Source organism: Alligator mississippiensis, chromosome 13, assembly GCF_030867095.1.
Source record: "Alligator mississippiensis isolate rAllMis1 chromosome 13, rAllMis1, whole genome shotgun sequence".
NCBI lineage: Eukaryota > Metazoa > Chordata > Crocodylia > Alligatoridae > Alligator > Alligator mississippiensis.
Genome location: NC_081836.1, coordinates 33,775,725 through 33,796,514, shown reverse-complemented (window position 1 = coordinate 33,796,514; position 20,790 = coordinate 33,775,725). Strand labels below are relative to the sequence as shown.

The 20,790-nt window shown below is 41.2% G+C and overlaps 1 protein-coding gene and 1 long non-coding RNA gene across 36 annotated transcripts in view; one reads left to right on the top strand and one right to left on the bottom strand.

The window, feature by feature from the left end:
• Positions 1 to 20,790, bottom strand: part of RBFOX1 (RNA binding fox-1 homolog 1) — a 1,765,957-nt gene that overhangs the window by 239,271 nt on the left and 1,505,896 nt on the right. For 30 of the 35 annotated variants that reach the window (XM_059716749.1, XM_059716748.1, XM_059716737.1 and 27 more), the window contains one exon: positions 426 to 668. The exons of 1 other annotated variant lie outside the window; for it this stretch is intronic. In XM_059716749.1, the coding sequence (XP_059572732.1) occupies positions 426 to 668 (243 nt within the window). Of the gene's footprint in view, positions 1 to 425; positions 669 to 6,041; positions 6,240 to 20,790 lie in introns of those variants that run through there. 4 more of the 35 variants (XM_059716765.1, XM_059716757.1, XM_059716764.1 and 1 more) reach the window with 4 other exon arrangements.
• LOC109284511 (uncharacterized) overlaps positions 5,180 to 20,790 on the top strand; it is a 61,387-nt gene continuing 45,776 nt past the window's right edge. The window contains exon 1 of the long non-coding RNA XR_002091992.2: positions 5,180 to 5,343. This is a non-coding gene — a long non-coding RNA (uncharacterized LOC109284511). The remainder of the gene's footprint in view (positions 5,344 to 20,790) is intronic.

Genomic DNA, 20,790 nt, shown 5'->3' with positions numbered 1-20,790 from the left:
TGTGACAAATGAATAAAAGCAGGTCATATAAACAAAACAAATTAATGGTTTTACTTCAAGTAAATATTTAAGAATATTTTAACAGCATTTACCGAATTCTAAACGGGTTAAACTTTATACAGTTATTCACCTGTGTGCTGCTTATTTATAATCTTGTATATTTGAACACTCCAGAATAAAAAGATTTTGGATACGTCCCAGCAAATGCCATAGAGCCCTTCATTAGAGGCATCACAATTAAACAAATAGTATCCTCAAAGTTCAAAGGAAAAAAAATGGGCCTATTTTGGACCCTTTATTATTGAATATTCCACATACCATCCAAGTTTTAAACTGTTTAACACAACAGATGAGCTGGTTGTTATCCACAAGCACATTTGTAACTTGAGATACATGGTTTTAAAATAGATGAAACTTGAACTTACTGTAGCTGTGCCGGAGACAGTTTGTGCATTTGTGTCAGCTGCACTCTGTTCAGAATGTGTCTGAGCAGGAGGGTACATGTTTAACGTGTGCTCTGGAACAGTGGTCTGGCCTGTGTAGTCTGGAGCGGGATGCGGGTGTGGGGCTGTGTATTCTGCAGGGATACCATTCTGAGGTGGAGCAAACTGGGCTGAGGCATAAGGCTGCGCCATTGTGTCAGGAGGTGCTGTAGCTTCCTGATTACCCTGAAAAGATACAAAAGATAAGACCGGAATAAGAGAAAATAATTTTTAAAATGAAGAAACTCTGCAAGATCTGTAGATAGGCTAAGTTTCTTTCCCATGAAAGGTGTATCCTTTCTGATTTAACTCTGTTTATCCCCGCTGTTAAAAACCTAGTCTTAGAAAAGTGAAATCACACAGTTTCCAACACAGCACTGAAGGAGCATAGTGGCTGGACAGGATGTCCTGCAATGGCTCCACCAGCCACTAGTTCAAAGCCTCACCTCAGACTCCTATCAAAACCATCCTCCCAGTCAACCCAACTGGAAACAGATGCCTAATCATTCAGGCTGGGGAGTCAAAGGCAGCCAGATCTAATGTTTGCCCTTATGTGTTATTGGGCATGGAAACTGCTGTGCCTTAACCATACTAGCCTTGTGGGCTGTTAGGCTTAAGAAGCTATTTTGACATCACAGTGAGACCTTCTGGGTACCAAGGAAGTCCAAAAAAACTGAAAACCCAAGAGAAAAGAATGAGGCAGGGGCAGAATAATGCATGGGCCTGCAGAGCTCCTGCCAATATAGGGGCTCCCTGGGGCACCAGGGGCAGCACAGCCCAGGTGGGCATCCTGGCTGTGGGCAGTGTGTGCCTCCTCCCCTTTGGCCAGGCAGGGACCAGGGGTTAGGGATGGTCATGGGGCTCCTGGCAGGCAGCAGCAGCTTTCTGGGGCCATCTGCTGCCAGAAGACCCCCTGGGCAGTCCCACTGCCGGTCCCTGCCATCTGTGGGAGGCCACCAGCACCAGAGCCCCTGGAGCAGATTGGGACAGCCCTGCCCCACCCAGGCCAGCAGAGGGGTTGGCAGAGGGGCAAGTGAGCAGCCCTGGGCAGAGCTCATGCCCATCCCGCCAGCTTGCCCTGGTCCCAGCCCATCCTGCAGAGCTGGGAGACTGCAGCTCTGGCTGTGTGACACCCACTGGGCAGAGGGGCTCTTGTGCCCCCTGGCTTGCCCCAGACACACCAAGGAGGCTAGGCAGGCCCAGCCATAGACCCCTGGCAGGCACAGAAGGAACTTGCCCTTGCCTGATGGCGGGGGGGGGGGGGAGGGAGGAGGTCCGATTTTCTGTTTGCCCAGTGCCCCAGTAAGTCTTAAATGTGCCACTAGAAAGAAGAATAAGTATGTAAATTAGTAAATTCGAGTCCACATCTTTCACAGCTTTAACTCAAAAATATAACCGCTATAAAACCAGCAAAATATAAATCCACTTGTTCCAAAACAGTGACAGCATTTAGTCTGTGTGTGCATACTGCTTCATCATTTTCTAATTTTCAGAACAGATATACCCAACCTAAAATACAAATCAATGAATGGGAATAGATGACACACCCTGTTAACAGAATTCTAAGTATCTGTAAAAAATGATGCTATCTGAGATACAGAGTACTATTTTGGATTAGTAAACAATTATTAATCTAAAACTATTAAAACAGAACTATTAAATAAAAGTTTATCCTGTACCTACAGTGCAAGGATATAATATAATGATTCAATTCAATCTTACAACCACAATATCAAAATACAGAACTATAAAGGCCCCAACTTAAAACCCATTTGAGGAAAACACTGAAAAAAATGATATGGTAATATTGCAGAAAATATATGCAAGACCTTAAACTATCATATCATTTTGCTAATTATGATTTTACTTTTATGTATTAAAAATAAGATCTTACAAGTAAAAGACCAAATGGAGGCATCTTATATCTTGCATGGGCAATTAGATTCATCTTTAGCTTTGATATAATCCCACAGGGGCAAGCATATGTCAAAAACGTTCACAAATCATAAGTATTTAACATAAGTATTTGTAATAGTCTCTGCCTAAACTTTTTGACCATAATGATATGACAACTTGAGGCTAGGGAAGAAAACCTTTAACAAGACATGCTTGTGCATTTAAGAGATGCACAAATCTTGATGCCAAAGATGGCAGTGTCAGGATACACTATGGTGACTACTGTATCACAGTAGCAAGTGGGAAAGAATAGCAACACAGATCGCAAGCCCTTTGCTCAATGCAAAGGATATGCTAACTGATGTGCAAAGTACTAAACCTTTCCTAGCACAACATGGTCACCAGCCTCAAAACTAACATGAAACCCAACTTGTAATTATGTTCTGAAATATGTAACTACCTTCCCACCAAAAGGGCGAGAGTAGGCGCACACACATTTTCATTTTGGTTTTCCTTACATTTCCTAGTTTAAGCCAAGGCCTGAAGTGTAAAGGAATTTATGTGATATTTCACACCTAAGATCTCCAGCCAGTTTCAGCTAATTGAAATAAACATCTAAATGAGGAACTGCTTGTTTAAATTGAGCCCAAACTCAGAAGCTTTGAAGATTTTCTAATCAGCGCACTACCACAGCCGCTGGGTACTTGGTAGATTCAGAGGGGGAAAGTATGCTTCTCCTAAGAAAAAGTCTTGGCATTTTAATGGATTAAGCATGATGCTAGGAACTCCTGAATTTTAATCCTGTCTTCACCAGTATGTTAGTGTGGCCCCGGGCAAGTTATTTATACTTTCTGCTTCATTTCACTATTTTAAAAATGAAAATAATGACATTTTCCTACTTTTCAGGGTTCTCTTGTAAGATTAATTCATATCTGTATGATGCTTTGAAAGTAAAAAATATACTATGCTGTTATTACAAGTGCAAACAAAAATGGAAAGTTGTGTTGCTATACTGAGAAACTTTCAGAACTTAAATTAAAAAAAATAAAGGAAAATATACATTCTACATGCTGTTTAGGAAAGATGTACATCTGCTCATGCTTTCCTTTGATTTTTTTCTTACTTAATCATCTGTTATTAATATAAACTAGTGTTTTTGTAAATGAAAAATAATAAACCACACATACTAAAATGCACCAATGAATGGACTCCACATGCGCTTACCAACTATTAGCTATTATTGAGAAAATTTTAATGTTTTCAAATTACTCAAATTGGAGCTGAAGTTGGGGTATTTCAAAATACTGAAAATGCAAACATTTCATATGCTAGGACAGACTTTATTATGTGGAAGAAACTGGCATCAGCAAATGTATATTCCACCTCAAAATAATGATGACTGTACTGGTTCTGAAGAACAGTAGCTGGTCTATAAGCTGTTTCTTCATGTCAGTTGTTAGACATGACAGAGTCAGCAGATGTTAAAAAAGAACAATAATGGCAACAAAGGGACCAACAGCTAATGTCCAGGTGCATTTGATCTAAAGCTTTTTATACTACCTTGAGTTCTAAAACAGATGTTGCTGAGACCCCCACTGTTTCTCATTAACATTGACAGCAGTTCCATGAGACCCTAATTAATATTCTTAGCATTCACACTTAGTGCTAATTACAGCTAATATTTAATTAAGAGCACTGAGTTTTTATATGATTTCTTACTAGCGACTTCAAACATTTCACTTCAGCACTACAGTAAAGCAAGAGCACATGTAATGAAAATTACAGCACCTTAGCACTGTTGACGCTATTACATTTCAGTCATTAGATTCGTTAAGATGAAGTTTGGGTTCCCTTCTTAAAACGGTATTAGTAATAAATAAGGAAATAATAAAGGGTCAGCATTTCCAATATATACCCTATGTACCCAGCGGTTTATAGCATAGCCATATAAATATGCTTGTTCTGGAAACTTGGCATACAAGGTTATCAGCCCAGGTCTCATTCTTTCGTTAAGAGTTATTATTTATTTCTGCTTTTTTTTTAAATACACTAAAATGTGGTTGCTGGAAAATAAAGAAATGAAAAAGTGTACTTCTGTCTACCAGGCGCTTAACATAAAAATAGTATTAGTTCTGACATAGTACCACTTTAAAACTAGCTGTGGCACATGCCATTATAACTGAAGCTTCTAATTTAGATTTTTAAAAATGATTTAATGCAATCTATACATTTTGATCCAAAATGAACACATGAATATTCAAAGAACATATCAGTAATGCATTTCATATTAAACACATGCCTCATAGCTAAACATGTTCCTTAATACAAAGGTATGTTCTTCATAAATTGATTACTGTTTATGAGCTGAATTTATGCAGTGGTAATGAACAGATCCTTACACATCATGGTTTGAGTAGCAAACCATGAACCCCAACTAAGTTTCAGAGGATAGTCTTAGCTTTCCCCTAGTTTCAGATAGTAACTGTGCAATTTTAAATAATATGTATTTAAAACAAAATGAACTGAATTGCTTAAGAGAAAAAAATGAAGTAACATTAAGTGTATGAAATAATCTCTAAAGTGACAGAAAAACCCATTCATAACTTAACCCAGGAGGTTAAGTTCTGGAACAGTGGGCACACAGGCATTGTGCAACTCTACCTAGGCTCAAGAGGGTAGACAGAAGTTGTTCTTTCAAACTTCACTCCAATCCTCTTTGCTTTTTTAAGTTTACATGACCGCTTAATACTAATTTTTTGTGTGTGGTTTAATAAAGTAGTTGTTGGCAACAAAAGAACAAAGGATGGCAGACAATCAGGCTCTGCTAAATGTTTTGGCCTGAAATTTAATGAAAACCACATTTCAACTCAAAATATGCTTTACGTGGCAGTGTATAAAATCCAGTTTATTGCTGTCTGCTTAAATGCTGAACTCTACAGAACAAAAATGCCTCAGGATGATATAGGTAAGTGAATGCTTTTTATAGATCCTATAGACTCTTCCACTTAAAGAAAAGATCAGAATTTTAAATACTCCTATTGAATACCTCAAAATCTCAACATTCTTTTTCAGCACCTTCTTTTGTTCAGAGATGCTTGTATAATTAAGAAATGCTTGAAAAGTGTCAAAACATAATAAAGCAGGCTTGTTATGTTTATACACAAAAGACACAAAGCAAAGAAAATATTACTTATGCAGTGTTCCTTTTCTTAAACACACTTTTGCAGCATAAAACTGTATTTATTCAATGAAAACCTTTATGGTTGCCTGCATTTTAACTCTAACTAACAGTTTATTGTTTGCTTTATTCTATTTTAGTTTTGTTGTGTGTTGTTTCTTTGGCAAGAAATATTTCACATTCAGAGAAAGCCTCTCATACTGTAGTTAAATGAGCCAAACTGCACCATATCCTCAGGGCATGGAAACAAAGAAGAAAAATGCAAAATTACTCTGTAAACCTGCTGGTTATAAGAACGGCTCAGTTAGACATATCAAGCACAGCAGAGACATATAATCACTGCTGCAGTTCTGCTTCCCTCAGAATGACTTAAGCAGCAGCAAAATACATATTAGAAGAGGCTTGCATGCAGTGGTACAGCTGAATATAAGAAATGCCCCTGCTTCACTAAAATCAGTTTCAAGTGAAAATAAAAGTGAAAATACCTGCTGTACCATCCTGCTCCCTTTATCCTCCATAAACTTAGCAGCTGCTTTAGTCCCAGGCCATGCAGCATCTGCCCAAAGCAAGCATCAATTATCGATGAGGGCGTGAGCTATGTAATGTGTGTATGAGTGTGGATGATAGGGGTGTTGAAGGAGGGGGAGCTATTGCAAGCCTTACTGACCTCCCACTCAACATCTGACTGCTCCCAAAACCTAATCCAGATGGGACTCTTTCAGTTTGCTAGGCCTCGCCCCATCAATCACAGCAGGCCACTCCTCTGTCTCCTGCTACTAGTTATAGAGTGCACCACTGAGCAGATGATTACACACAGAAGAAGAAAAAACACAGCTTGACTACATTAATAGCTGTTTAAAAAACATTAGAAATGCTGCTATGTAAGTTGCCGCAAGCTGAACATTTTCATTTTAAAATTAAGATTATTGTATTCAAGTTATGAAAAACTCTAAACCTCCAGTGCTTTGGTTTTTGACAGCTATGCTATAGAGTAGTGTTTGTGCATCTTTTTATGTGTTTAAGCTTTTTCTATACTTTATAAAGGTAACAACAATAAAGCTTATGCTTTAAATTTGCTGAATGCCAACAGTAGCCTTCTCCTCCAAGGACCATTGTCAGTTTTATATTAGATGTATTTTATCCTTTTTATATAACTGATTTTTTTATGTTCTTTCTCTTGTCTACAAAGGGAAATATTTCAGAAATGCTTCTGAGGTTTACTTTTGTGCAGCAGCTTAAGCAAGCTAATGCTAACTATTAAAGGAGCTTTATCTAGCTACTCTGGAGCTAGCCTCAAAAAATGATTAAACTCCTAATTAAATCATGTAACTGAGAATAAGGCTAAAATGATGCAAACAGTCCCAACATATCCAGTTTTCCTGCCAATCTGCCACGGGCTTGCAGCAGATATAAAATTTCAGAAGAAAGCCTGAAGTGCATCACATGAACATTTATAAATGCCCCAATTCTTGCACCCTGCCCTCAAAAAAAATGCTCAAACATAGATAAATAACAGTAACTGTAGCATTAAACTTTCAGTCTAATGCCAATATGCTGGGCTTCTTTAACATAACAGTATCATTTCTAGAGAGTTGCTGTTTGCTCTCCCTAGGTAAGGATAATAAAAACAACACATTTTACCCAAAGAATCAGACATCTACCCACATTGGACCAGTATTCACAATCAACTGATTATCCAAGGCGTCCTGCATGTTGCTTAATAACCTGACTGTGGCATTGGCCTCAAATTAGTTGATTGATTTCACAACCAAATGCATCCAACTTCCTCCCCTTCTTGGAAGGGTAACGGCAAACTAGTTGGGCCTCATAATTAGTGTAAAAACAAAATCCTTCCCAAACCAGGGTGTTCACAAAAGAAAAGAACGATGAATTGGGGAAACAATGTTTTCCTTGCAATGTCAGAGAGAAAGCTGGAAATTCAGGAATCAGCTCAGAGATTTTGTACAATTTCCTTCATTAACTTTACTGTGATGGTAGAATCGTTGTGTTTCACCGAACACCTTCTACCACAAGAAACTACACTTTTCTAAGTATCTTCCTTATCTATAGCCTCTTGTCCCTAGTACAGGCCCAATTTGGAAATGAAATGTTCATTCTGTGCCACTGCTTAGCGCCAAAGTAGTAGCATAAGATTTTGTGTGTATAAGGTATAGCCACATAATGGTGATCAGCCACAAACAGGGGTTATCTTTATGGGATGCAGTGCCATAGCAACTAAATTGGGCACCCAGGGCAAAGCCCACAGCAGCAGCCCGCCCTCACCCCACACACAGATCCAGGGGGCACCACCCCCATGCTTGCCTGGGAGTGCATGCAGTGGTGGGAGACACCCTCCCCCCATCCCTGCACTCCCCCGAATGAGCCACTTGTGGTTCCATCCTGTGCCCCATCACGGCTGGGCAGTGCCTCTTGGTGCCCCTTCACTTCAGCACCCAATGCAGTCGCCTTGCTCACCCCCCGCCCACCCTTGCTACAGCATTGATGGGATGCCATACCAGACAGACTCAAATGCATTTTTATCAGATGGGAGAGAGGTATTTTGGGGTGGGGTATTTTTTTCCTTTTAGCTTTCATTTTAGATTCCATTTTCAGGTAAGATAAAGTACACTATATTCCTCTGTGCTTGGTCATATTCAGCTCCTTAGCCTAGGGACTGGTAAAATACAGTCCGTGGGCCAGATCCAGCTCATGAAGGCACCAGATCTGGCCTGCGGAGCTGGACGGCTTTGTCACTGCCTGGCTAACCAACTTTGAGCTGTGCCCATGCTGCACCTGGGGGGTTGGGGAGGGGCAGAAAGAAGCGGCACTTCTGTGTATTCAGCTTCTAGCTGTTTGGCCCTGGCACAGCTTCTCACCAGCTAGAAGCTGCACCCACACTGCAGCTGAGCAGCTGGGGGACTAGGGAGAAGCAGCAGCAAAAGTGGGGCCCCCCCGGGTACCTCACCCAGGCACAGCTCTCCTCTGAATGGACGCCGCATTCATACCCCGGCTGGAGAGCATGAGGCTGGAAAAAGCAGCGGCTCCCAACTGCCCAGCCCTGACACAGCCAAAGGCAAAGCCTCCCACCACCCCACATGCTACTGACATTTTTACTGAAGCCACCCAGCCTGTCCTGGGCTGGAGGTCCCACAGTACTCCAAACAGGAAGTCTGAATATTCCCTTTGGTATGGGGAGTGAAGGGCCACACACACACAGTACCTATTATGCTTGGTGCATGGGGAGTGTGTCGACTAACATGGACAGAACCCTTCTAAGCTGTTCTGGGGGCCATATCAGGCCATGAAATCAGGGCAACATGAAAGAGTCACAGGGGACTTCTGTCTGTCTTTCACCTCTCAGATTCTGTATCAAAACTTGGCCAGTCCAGAGAACTGAGGCTGCAGTATCTGGCTACAGACTTGTGACTCAGCTTATGCAAACAGTCCCTATCATTCTGCTGGAAGGGCAAACTGCAGACAAGTGCTGGCCTAAATTTTAGGTTTTAAATAACACATTAAGGTGGCATTTTTAGGACTTAGTATTTTGGAGACAACACGCTTTTGCTTCTACAGACAGACAGGATGCTTCCTTTCTCACTCACCCAGCTGCTGCAAGATTTGTTTTTTATTCTGAAGCACAAATGTTTATGCAGTTTTGTGCAATTTTAAACTGAAGCTTTATCAGTTTATTATTGCCTTATGTTGCAAAACAAGATGCTAAGAGGTGCAGGGATATCTGCAGTAGCCTATTTTCTGAGACAAATAAATGTTTCCCAAAACAAAGAGTTCCTAACAGTAATCTAAGAGGGAAAAGGGCACCAATACATCAATTACATTCAAGAATGTTTTCCCAGAGGTACTGCCCCTACACTGTTGTCATAATCATGCTGTAGATTCATTTAGCACCTGACATCCAAGAGATTTCAAAGCCCTCTAGGAACAATACTTTCACCATCAAAACTTGGTTAAATGAACCTCTGTGAAGTTAATGTTATCCACATCTGGCTAATGAGGAGACCAAAGCAAAAACAATTAAGATCTTAACCAAGGATACATAACCAGGCTGCGGCAGTGCCAAGAGAATAACCCAGGTCTCTTGATTGCATACTGAAACTGTATGTGAATGCAGAGACTAGGTGTCTAGACTTTTGAGACCACTGAATGAAAGGAAAGAAATAAAAGAGCAGGCTGGATTTTTTTTCCAAGGAAGACAAGAGAGCCTACTATGTCAACATCCACATCTGCACTGATGAAAAGTCACTGTAACTAGAGGAAATGTTGAGAATATAATATTGGGAACATAGGCCGTGTGTAGATTAAATGAGAGGTATGCATGTATGACACTTTAAAGTGGGCTAAATGCTTTTGCACCCCTTTAATGGTGTCGGTGTTTGCATGCCTCAACAGTGTATTGCGCATTAATTGATTCCAGCTGCTGTAAGAAATTTGGCAGCATAATGCACCTTAAATGACTTGGGGTGCAGCAAACATAAACTCCTTTGAGGAGTTTAAGTCTGCTGCCACTACAGCCTCAAAGCAAAGCACTGGGCTCCATGAAGCTCCACAGCTCTGCAGGAAGCCCTGCACGCAACCTGGCAGCAGCCCGGGAAAGCAGGCTCCACCCAAGAAAAGCAGTGAGCCTGATCTTTCTTCTCCCCTCCCCCTCCCCCCCACTGGAGCCTGCCTGTCTGGGCTGTGCGGGGGCCCAGTGCTTCCCTCCATGGCTGCGGTGGCCCCTTGGACTTCCTGAGCCGGTGCCTGTGGGTGGGTGCCACCTGGGGGAGGTGTCCACCACTGTCACAGAGCAAAGCACCAGCCCCACTCCTGCCCCCCCACCCCTGCAGGCCAGGGACCGCTCCGCCTGCCAGCAGCTCAGCCTCCCCTCCCTGCTGGAGAGGCAGGTAAGTCAACAGGGTGTATGCATGACATGGGGGTTTAATCAGCCCTAAACTGAAGCAATGTTTTTTAAAACCCACCACTTAAATTTAAGGTTCCTGTTTCATTGACACATGCCCATAAGCTAATGAAACAGAATAGTCTAAACATAAATTAAGCTGATATCAACCAAAGCACATTATCCAGTTTCTATTTCTCAGGTCTGGAGTAAACCCGGGTTCATGCCAATCCAGAAAATATAATGCTTTCCTCATATTAATCTGACTCTCTTCCCCACTCACCAGCTCAGCAAATAAAAAAGACTCAACCTGTCCTAGGAGAAAAATGCTCAGATAACACGGTGATGAGCACTGTATGAATAATAATATTACTTAGCATTTATTCAAAGCACTGTAAAGACATTAACTAATTAATCATCACAACACCCCATGAGGTAGGAGGGTAAGTGTTATTATCTGCATTTTACAGATGAGGAAAATGATGCAAAGAAAGGAAGTAACTTGCCAAAGGCTACATTCTGAGTCTGAACTCCTGCTCGCCTCGAGACCATACAGAATTCTAATTAGACAGACAGACTGTGCTACTGCTGCTAAAACTATCATTTTCTCCCATCTTTATAACCACCTATTCACCAAATTATTTAACTGGCTATCTCTTGGCTGCTGCATCAAGCTTTTGCCCTCCTCCATGCCAATGGTCCATATAAATTTTCTTATTTTTCACTTCTACTGGTTTTTGAGAGGGGGGGGTTGTTTTTAATTACGTAATCTATGCCTTCTTGTTGGTGTCTCCACTTCATACAAGACTCCTGCCTGACCACCCGCTTTTTTTTTCTTTCTTCACCTCCTGGCCTTAGGCTTTTATATCTGCAATTTAACTTATTGTCCACTGATCAACCCATCTTCTCCTGATTGAAATACATGCATGAAAATGCTTCTACACTCCTCTTCAAAAATGATCCTCCAGTATCTCTGGTGAAGCACTTAAGGCATTAGTTTGAAGAGAAGACAAATTCTTTCTTCTGGACAAAGTATTACTTCTAAAAATGGTCTTTATCTTAAGCATGAGATAAAGTAAAAGCTCTTGCATGCACCATATAGAAGCTGCATCCATGTAAATGTGTCTTTATCTGATGGGGGGGGGGGTTAGTTTGCAAGAAGGAAAATTTGGGTGTGCCATATATTCAACAAAGTCTTGACATTTGAAGGACTATATATACTGGTATATATACTCTCAGATCTCTGTGTACTAGATACACCTCCAAGGAGCCGATGTAATAGTGCTTTCTCACCATGGTTTCTCTCCATTAAGAGTTTTTTAATTTAATTCAGGGATGTCTAACTGGCAGAAAGTTTAATGTGTGGCTCCTGGGGTCTCACCTGACCACTGTTCTTTGCACTGCTCTGACTGCAATAGCAGACAGAGTCTCCAGGCTCCCTTCCCTCATGCAGCTGAGACTTCCTGCCTTTGCCCCAGGGGACAGGGCAGTGCAACAGCAGGGAGAATTGAGGGCAAGTCTTGGGTCAGGTGTGTAAGGGTAGACAGAATCCCACTCACATGCCCCTGTGATGCAGTGTGGGGGTGGAAGATCTCAGCTTGCCTGGTGTGACACCTAGGGCATTTGGCCCTCAGGAGATTAGAAGCTGGACAGCCCTGAATTAATTTAAATCAAAAGAATCACAGATCTTTCCTTTCTTCTTATTTGCTTCTAGTGACAGTCAGTGATAGCGCTACATAATCTGTCAGTAACAGTCAGATATCATTTGAACCTCCGTCCAAAAATGTGCAATAAAATGCTTCAATATTCAAATTGCTGGCCCTAAATCTTGATTTCTAAATTCTCTGTTGTTTATCATTTCACTCAGTTTAATAAATGTATATTGTTTGTCCATAATCTAGAGTAACTAACTAAAATATTATATCATTAGTTTGAGTCTTCTCTGTTCAAATACAGGATTTTGCAGATTTAAGCTCCAGGGGAAAAAGTAAAGTGCAGGATAAGGAGTGCTACTGCATTAATAGGAGCGCTACCTTGTGTCCACCAAGCAGAGCACAGGTAGCACCCTTATCTGCACAGAGAAGATCACTTTCCTCAGAAACAGTTGGGAAAAGGAAAGAAAGGAGCTGAAGACATACCACAGGCCACTAGAAAGAACTACACCTAGCACATATAATTACTTGCATCCCCACACAGCCTCTCCTGCCCAAGGTACTGTGGCCCATCACGTAAGGAAATACAGAATCCAGAATAGCAGTCACCTAAAGGGTATCACACTTCACCGCAACAAACAGCATTTGTGTGTAAAACAAAACAAATTACACTTTGAGTAAGATTTATTTCATATTTACCTCAGGGCTAGAAATCCCACTCACTCATGGAAGTGAAAGACCAGTGGCTTGCTGGAAGTGCTGTGTAATCTTGCTCTGAAAAGATGTGTGTGAGCTCCCTTTTCCTGACCTCTCGCCATTGCAATCCCAAGGGCCTCCTGTGCAGAGACTGACAGTTATGCTAAAATGTCCTATACTGTCTGATGGTTTTGTGGATGGCTTTGTGTATGTGGGAGGAATTTTCAAGATCTGTACTAATTTTATCGCATAGTCAAATAATACTCTAGAAGCTACAATGTAAGTAATTTAAGTTACAATTATGTAACAGAAAGTACGTCTTTACATTTTTTTTATGCCCTTCAGTAAGTGAGAGTCAATGAAAGCTCTATGCTTCAGAGCAGGCCCTCAAAACCCAGATGTACAATAGGCAAAATGCAGTCCATGTCATGCTACATCAATAATAAAGGCAACAAGTGTGGTTTCAGAAACACCATAATGCCTTCAATTTAACAGTTAATTTTGCATGTGCTTTCAATACTGACATTATTTTTCACACCTTACATGTTGTCTTTGCCCAGGAATATTCTAATGGCAAGAAAACAAACTACCTTACCCTGGCAAAGTTTCTTTGCTGTTCTCAAGGAACTATCTCCACATCTTTTACTTTAAAAAAAAAGAAAATTGATTTTTTTTTCTTTTTTTCGGCGGGAGGGACATAGCAATATCTGCATAGGAGACCATGACTTTTCTATAAACTGAGTGCTATAATGGTGGGAACAGCAACAAGTCTTAATTATTTGCTTGTGGATCAATTTACTATATGTGCAGCAAGAACATCACAACAGCCATTGAAATACTTTTCTCCTAATTTCCAACACATATATAAATCCACATGAAACACTATCTAACTGTAAACTCTAATTCCCTCTGTACTTTGTTCCACTGAAACTTCACCCCTCTATTTAAATATCATATTGCAAACCTTTCATGTATTTTAAGGACCATAGGACTGGAAAGGGCTGCCTGGGTCACTGAGTCTGTTCCTTGAATTCACTAGCAGCCATTTAATCAAAGAAGCATAAAAACTGTCCACTCACACCACTCACACACACCACAGTCACCAAGCACCTTATAAAAACAAAAACAAAGCACATTGTGCCACAAAGCAAGATGGGCTCTGCCACTATATTAGCAGAAATGCCCTCTACATGTTACAGGTACTGTGCAATTAACTGGTTAATTGTGCAATTACTTTAAGACCAGCTATGCATGCAAAATACTGCTCATAAGATAAAAAGCTCCAGCCAGCTAGAAAGTTATGTCTCAAAAATATGTACTAACTTTAATGTTGCTTGCTATTGACCTTTAATTTGCACATGTAGCAGTGTTTCCCGTGCAGCTGGTCACCATGTCAGCTGGCAGGGTTCCCAGCCACAGGGGTGCATCATGTCCAGTGTAAAACCCCCGCGCCTTCAGATCACAGTAGCCACAATCCCTGAGGCCCAGGGGTTTCACACACCCCTAAGCCTGGGATATCACAGCTGCTATGATACCCCAGCTCTGTCTGCAAGGCTCCAGGCCACAGGAACTTGCTTCTTGCCAATGCAGGGGGAATCCAGGATCAGGCTCCCCATGCACCAGCAATAAGGCACGGTAGGATCTAATGTACAATCTCACAGTTGCGCCTCCTGCCATGCATGTGTTGCATGGCAGGAGGCACAAATGTGGAGATCATGCACTATATCCCATCACACCTTCACCTGCATGTGTAGAGGGGGCCAGAGACTTGTTAACGTGCTTTGATGCTCTTAAGAGGCCCATCCCTCACACTACAAAGGAAGGCAAAATTCCACATAATTCTTAAATTTGAAATGCAGTGGTCAAATATGTCCTTGTTCATTATTTTCCTTTACATAAGATCTAAGGTATGATCCCAGACCTACAGTTTCTTTTTCAAGTTTGCAAGACTTAGTGACTTCAGTGGGACTGCTCACATTACATAAGGTTAAGTGTGAGCGTGAGCCTTTGCAGATTAAGGTCATTAGGAGTCTCTGAGACAGTGTGTCTAATTCACTCATCTTACAATTTAAGGACTGAAAAGTATGCTATTTATAAAGGTTAGTAGATGAAGGGAGAGACTAATTGGATAAATACAAGTCAAATTCAGTTTTAAGTGTATGAATCCAAATTCAACAGACTTGGCCCTGAGGTTATGTAATACTAACATGTAATACTTGCAGTACAGCCATATACATTCATTTAAAAACACTGGCAATGTGTAAACTTTGGTGTGTGAATTACAATATACTCACAAAATAACAGAATACACAAAACTGGGATTTGGACCTGGAAACACATCTTTCCCTGTGAATTGGTCAATTTAATGTAGTTGAAACTAACAATCACCAAACACATTCCCAAACATCGCCAGCAGGGCTTTGACTTCTCACAGCAGGTCTTTGGCACCTTTGACCATGGGATGATATTCCAAGACAAAGAATTGCTAGAAAAGATGGGATCCACTTAATAGAGTGGGAAGAGCATCATTGCAGACAGGCTCGCTAACCTAGTGAGGAGGGCTTCAAATTAGGCTTGCGGGGGGATGGAGACCAGAAACCTGTGGTAAGTGGGAAAGTGGGTGACCTGGAGGAAGCACAAGCAGGAGTGGGAAACAAGGGAGGAGTTCTCATTCTTCCTCAGAAATTGGGGCAATCAGCTAACAGGTTACGTGCCTGTATGCAAATAATCCACAGAGCCTGGGAAGCAAGCAGGAAGAATTGGAGGTCCTTAGTAACAGGACTATGACATGATTGGAATAACAGACACTTGGTGGGATAGCTTCCATGACTGGAGCATTGTCATTGATGGGTATAAACTGCTCAGGAAGAACAGGCAGGGGAGAAGAGGGGAGGAATTGCACTTTATTGCTCAGAGCCCTTTATTGCTAAGATCGCTCAGAGCTCCAGTATGAAACTGGAGATAAGCCTGTTGAAAGTCTCTGGGTTAGGAGTCAGAGGGGACAGCAACAAGGGTGATGTCATGGTATAGGTCTGCTACAAACCACCAGACCAGGAGAAAGTGGTGGATGAGGCTTTCTTCAAACACCTAGAGGAAGTTCCTGATTACAGGCCCTGGTTCTCCTGGGGTTCATCAATCTCCCTAATATCTGCTGGATGGGCAATACAGCAGTGCGCAGACAATCCAAGAAGTTTTGGGAGAGTGCTGGTGCAAGTGCTGGAGTGGCCAACTAGAAGCCATGCTCTTCTTGACCTGCTCGCAAACAGGGAATAATTGATGGTGCATGTAGTAGTAGATGACAACTCAGACAGCAGTGACCATGAGATGATTGAGTTCAGGATCCTGAGTAAAGGAAGGAAGGATGGCAACAGAGGAAGGACCCTGGACTGCAGAAAAGTAGACTTCAACTAACTCAGGGAACTCATGGGCAGGATCCCCTGGGAAGCCAATCTGAGGGGGAGAGGAGTCCAGGAGAGCTGACTGTACTTCAAAGAAATCTTACTGAGAGTACAGGAACAAACCATCCTGATGTGCAGAAAGACTAGCAAGTGTGGCAGAAGACCAGGTTGGCTTATCAGGGAACTCTTCAGTAAGCTAAATCATAAAAAGGAATCTTATAAGAAGTGGAAACTTGGACAAACAACTAGGGAGGAGTATTGAGTATTGAATATAAGAGTATTGCTCAGGCATGCATGGATGAAGTGAGGAAAGTCAAAGTGCAATTAGCTTTGCAGCTAGCAAGGGACATGAAGGGTAAGAAGAAGGGTTTCTACATGTAACAGTCAGCATGGATTCACCAAGGGGAAGGCATGCCTGACCAACCTGATTGCTTTCTATGATGAGATGACTGGCTCTTTGAATGCGGGGAGACCAGTGGCTCTGGTATACCTTGACTTGATCAAGGCTTTTAATATGGTCTCCCACAACATTCTTGCAGGCAAGATAGGAAGTATAGGCTGGATGAATGGACTGTAAGGTAGATAGAAAACTGGCTGCAGCATCGGGCTCAGAGGGTAATAGTCAATGGCTCAATATCTAGTTTTTAGCCGGTATCAAGTAGAGTGCCCCAGGGATCAAGTGGAGTGCCGCAGGGGTCCTGGGGATGGTTTTGTTCAATTTCTTCATCAATGACTTGGAAGATGGCTTAGAGTGCTCTCTCAGCAAGTTCACAGATGACACTGAGCTGCAGGGAATAGTAGATATGCTGGAGGGTAGGTTTAGGCTTCAGAAAGACCTAGACAAATTGGAGTGCAAAGTCCTGCACTTAGGTTGGAACAGCCCCATGAATGGCTATCAAGTGGGGACCAACTAGTTGGGCAGCAGCAGCTGTGCAGAAAACGACTTGGGGGGTTACAGTGGACAATAAGCTGACTATGAGCCAGCATTGTGCCCTTGTTGAGAAGAAGGCTAACATATTGGGCTGCATTGGTAGGAGTGTAGCCAGCAGATCAAGGAAAGTTATTCTTCCCCTCTATTCAGCACTGGTGAGGCCACATCTGGAGTCCTGTGTCCAGTTTTGGGACCCCCACTAAAGGAAGGATGTGGACAAATTGGAAAGAGTCCAGCAGAGGGCAACAAAAATGGTTAGGGGGCTGGGGGACATGACTTCTGAGGAAAGGCTGTGGGAACTGGGCTTATTTAGTCTGCAGAAGAGAAGACTGACAGAGAGGTGGGGTTAATAGCAGCCTTCAACTATCTGAAGGATGGTTCCAAAGAGGATGGAGTTGGACTGTTCTCAGTGGTGGCAGATGACAGAACAAGGAGCAATGGTTTCAAGTTACAACAGGGAAGCTTAGGCTACATACTAGGAAGACATTTCTCACCAGGAGGGTAGTAAAACACTGGAACAGGTTACCAAGAGAAGTTATGAAATCTCAATCCTTGGAGGTTCTATGACCCAGCTAGACAAAGCCGTAGCTGGGATGATCTAGCTGGGGATGGTCTTGCTTTGAGCAGGTCCTGAGGTCCCTTCCAACCTTAATTGTCTATGATTCTGATTCTAACTGATAGGTTTAAACTGACCCAGGATTTTATTAAATAAATTTTGGTTGTAAATTGGTCAATTTTCTAATAGACCAATGTGAATACATCACAAAATCCACCAACATAATTCCAGCATTGTTAAGAGGCTCCTTACAAGAGGAAAATGGATGAACAGCAAAAGTCAATGTGCGTGGATACTCATAAGTGGCATACTTGTCCTGTACCTGTTCTGTAGACACAATATTTCAGTGTCTTTAATTTTCAAAGACTGCCAGTCAGTTAATTTTCATGTATGCAAGATGCAAGATATGCATATGTATGCAAGATATTAAAATCCCCAAGCAATTTGGGTGTTGCCAGTTTCACAGATGGACAAGAAAAATTATGTCAAGCAGAGAGAAGCAAGTGAAAGGACTAGAAGTATAAATAAGCACGGTAGCTTCACTAAGCTGTCTTGAATTTTCATTAGTCTGCTTCATAATACCACCACCAAATTTACCACATTTCAATGCAGTTGCCTCAGGATATTTAGATTAAGGGTAGCCCAAGTTTAGAAAAGCAATGAGAGCTACATATGAGGAATGAAGAACAACAGTAGAGCTGTGAGGGTAAACAGGCATACCCTGACTGAGCTGTGTCTTTCTAGCCAGAATAATCTCTGACCAATGAGCCCCAAGTGAGCTTCTAAAGGAAACAGTGGAATAGGCAGGTTTGACCTCATGATGGATAGCATTTAACCTGCACTGAAACATTTTCTTGAGTTAGCCATGCAAAGAAGCACAAATAAACAAACACAAAAGAAAAAAAAATTCTGGCACAGATCAAAGAGTTCACCCATGATGAAGGTCCACAAAGCATACAGTGGAATAGACACTAGCAAGGCAAAGAGTGAACTCTGGTTATATGAATTACACTATACCACATCTAAGTGGGTCCCGCTTTAATCTTAACCTGTATGAATAGTATTTGGTGTAGAATAAAGCCCTCGTAATATCACTCTCTTAATCTGAGACTACCAACCCTTTAATTTAGGCACGTATTGTAATCTTATGATTTTTTTTTTTAAAAGATGTGTAATTAAAATGGAATTTACTCTGATAATCTTTGTATGGACCTGCTGCTAGCTTTTTGTCCATAGAGGTCACCAACACATTCAAAATGAGTGAGCAAATTATATTAGTATAATTTAAAGTACATGTAGTGAATATATATGCAACATACTTTCAACAGTTAAATTTCATATTTTTGGTACTGCATGCAGATAAAATCTATGGCACAGTAAACAGGAAGTCTTTTACAAAACCATGGATGCTGATAATTTTTTAAACCCATTGCTACTTACACAATCCCTCCAGAGATGTCTGAATTATCACTAATATAGATTTACTTGACACCTACATTGGTTTCTTTTTATTCATGTCTGAAAATAACTATAGCTTAACTTCTATATAGCAGTGGCACTTAAAAAGTTTCTACTGATTTTTGAAATATTATTAGTTTCTTTGGTATTCCCTATCTTAAATACACTGAATACCTCTCAGACCACCAGGAATCTTCCTAGTATACTCAAACCATTACAAACTCAAGGTTCAACTGTAACAACTTTTCTTATCCATTTTGACACACAAATAGGCATGATTTTGACTTCTGTAAAGTTTTGATTAGAACTAAGCTGCAGATATTTCAATAGAACCCAAAAGCATTTTGTAAAATCAGTAATTGAATCATTCTAATATCTTTTTTTCTTTCCCCATCTGAAATTGCTCAGAAAAACTAGAAATAACGAATCTTGTAACGGGCCAAGCTGACTTTACTTTTATACTCTTGGGGAACTGAAATCATACAATGTCCATCTCTCTCATTTTTTAATTTTCATTTTCTCTGCTTTTGTTATTTATGATTGAACACAGATGACCTGATCTGAGAAGACCAAGTAGCACAGCACTTCTTTCTTGTTCCTACCAGCTAGGGCAGCATTCATTTTTTGGTGCTGCACTGAAATTATGGAACATCATGTCTGATGTTATTTACTTTCTAAGATTAAAACGACTATCAAAATATCATCGGGCACAGGAAACAGAAAGGTTGGCTTCTTGCCTCAGCTATACTTTGTTATACTTGTTTATCACTGTGATCATTTGTGTTCTTCAGTTAATGTTTATGTTAAGATGATTTTATAGCATTTAGGAATCATTATTTGTTTCAACAATGTTTGCTGTTAGCAAAATAAACCACAATAATAAACTGAAGTGCAGCTTTCTCACTGAGGAAAAATACACTCACTGATGCAATGTTGTTTTAAATATGCTATTTCTAAACATCATCAAAATGTCATGTAGGGCTGCACATACAGAGAATCCATTATATAGTGTTATAATGAAGTCTTAGTTATGATGAAGTGGTGTGAAAGCCTTGAATTGCTCCATTGTAATTGAAAATACCTGCACTCCACTATACAGGTTGGTGAGCTCCGCTGTGCTAATCTCTTTAAAATGCTACTACTATTACAGGAGGTAACAGAGTCTAATTCAGTGGGGGCCAAACTTCTTGGTAGCTGGGCCATAAATTAGCCCCACACCCTCCCCAAGTGCCACTCATCCCTGTCCCCTGCCCAAACTGCTCCTCTGCTGCCTGCTTCCTGCCCTGTGCTCTTTGCCTGATCTCCTGCTCTGCTTTCTGTTTCCTGCCCTATCTCCTGCTGTATGGTCTGCCCTTTCAAGGTATTCTCTGTGCCATACGTAGAGGCTGTACATGACACTTGCATTATTTGTGGCCACCTGTGTCTAGGACATAGGACACAGTGCCGGGAGCTGGAGCTTGGCTTCTCTTAGTGGTAATGCCAATGACATTGGGCAAGTCACTTCACCTCTCTGTGCCTTAGTTTTCCCATCTGTAAAAAAAGACGTGGATGCTCACTGTTCCTTTTAAAATGTTTTGATTTTTATTAAAAAAACAATGCTAACTCTTCCCTTTCAGTCTGGAGCTTTGATTATAGGATAGAGCAAATCA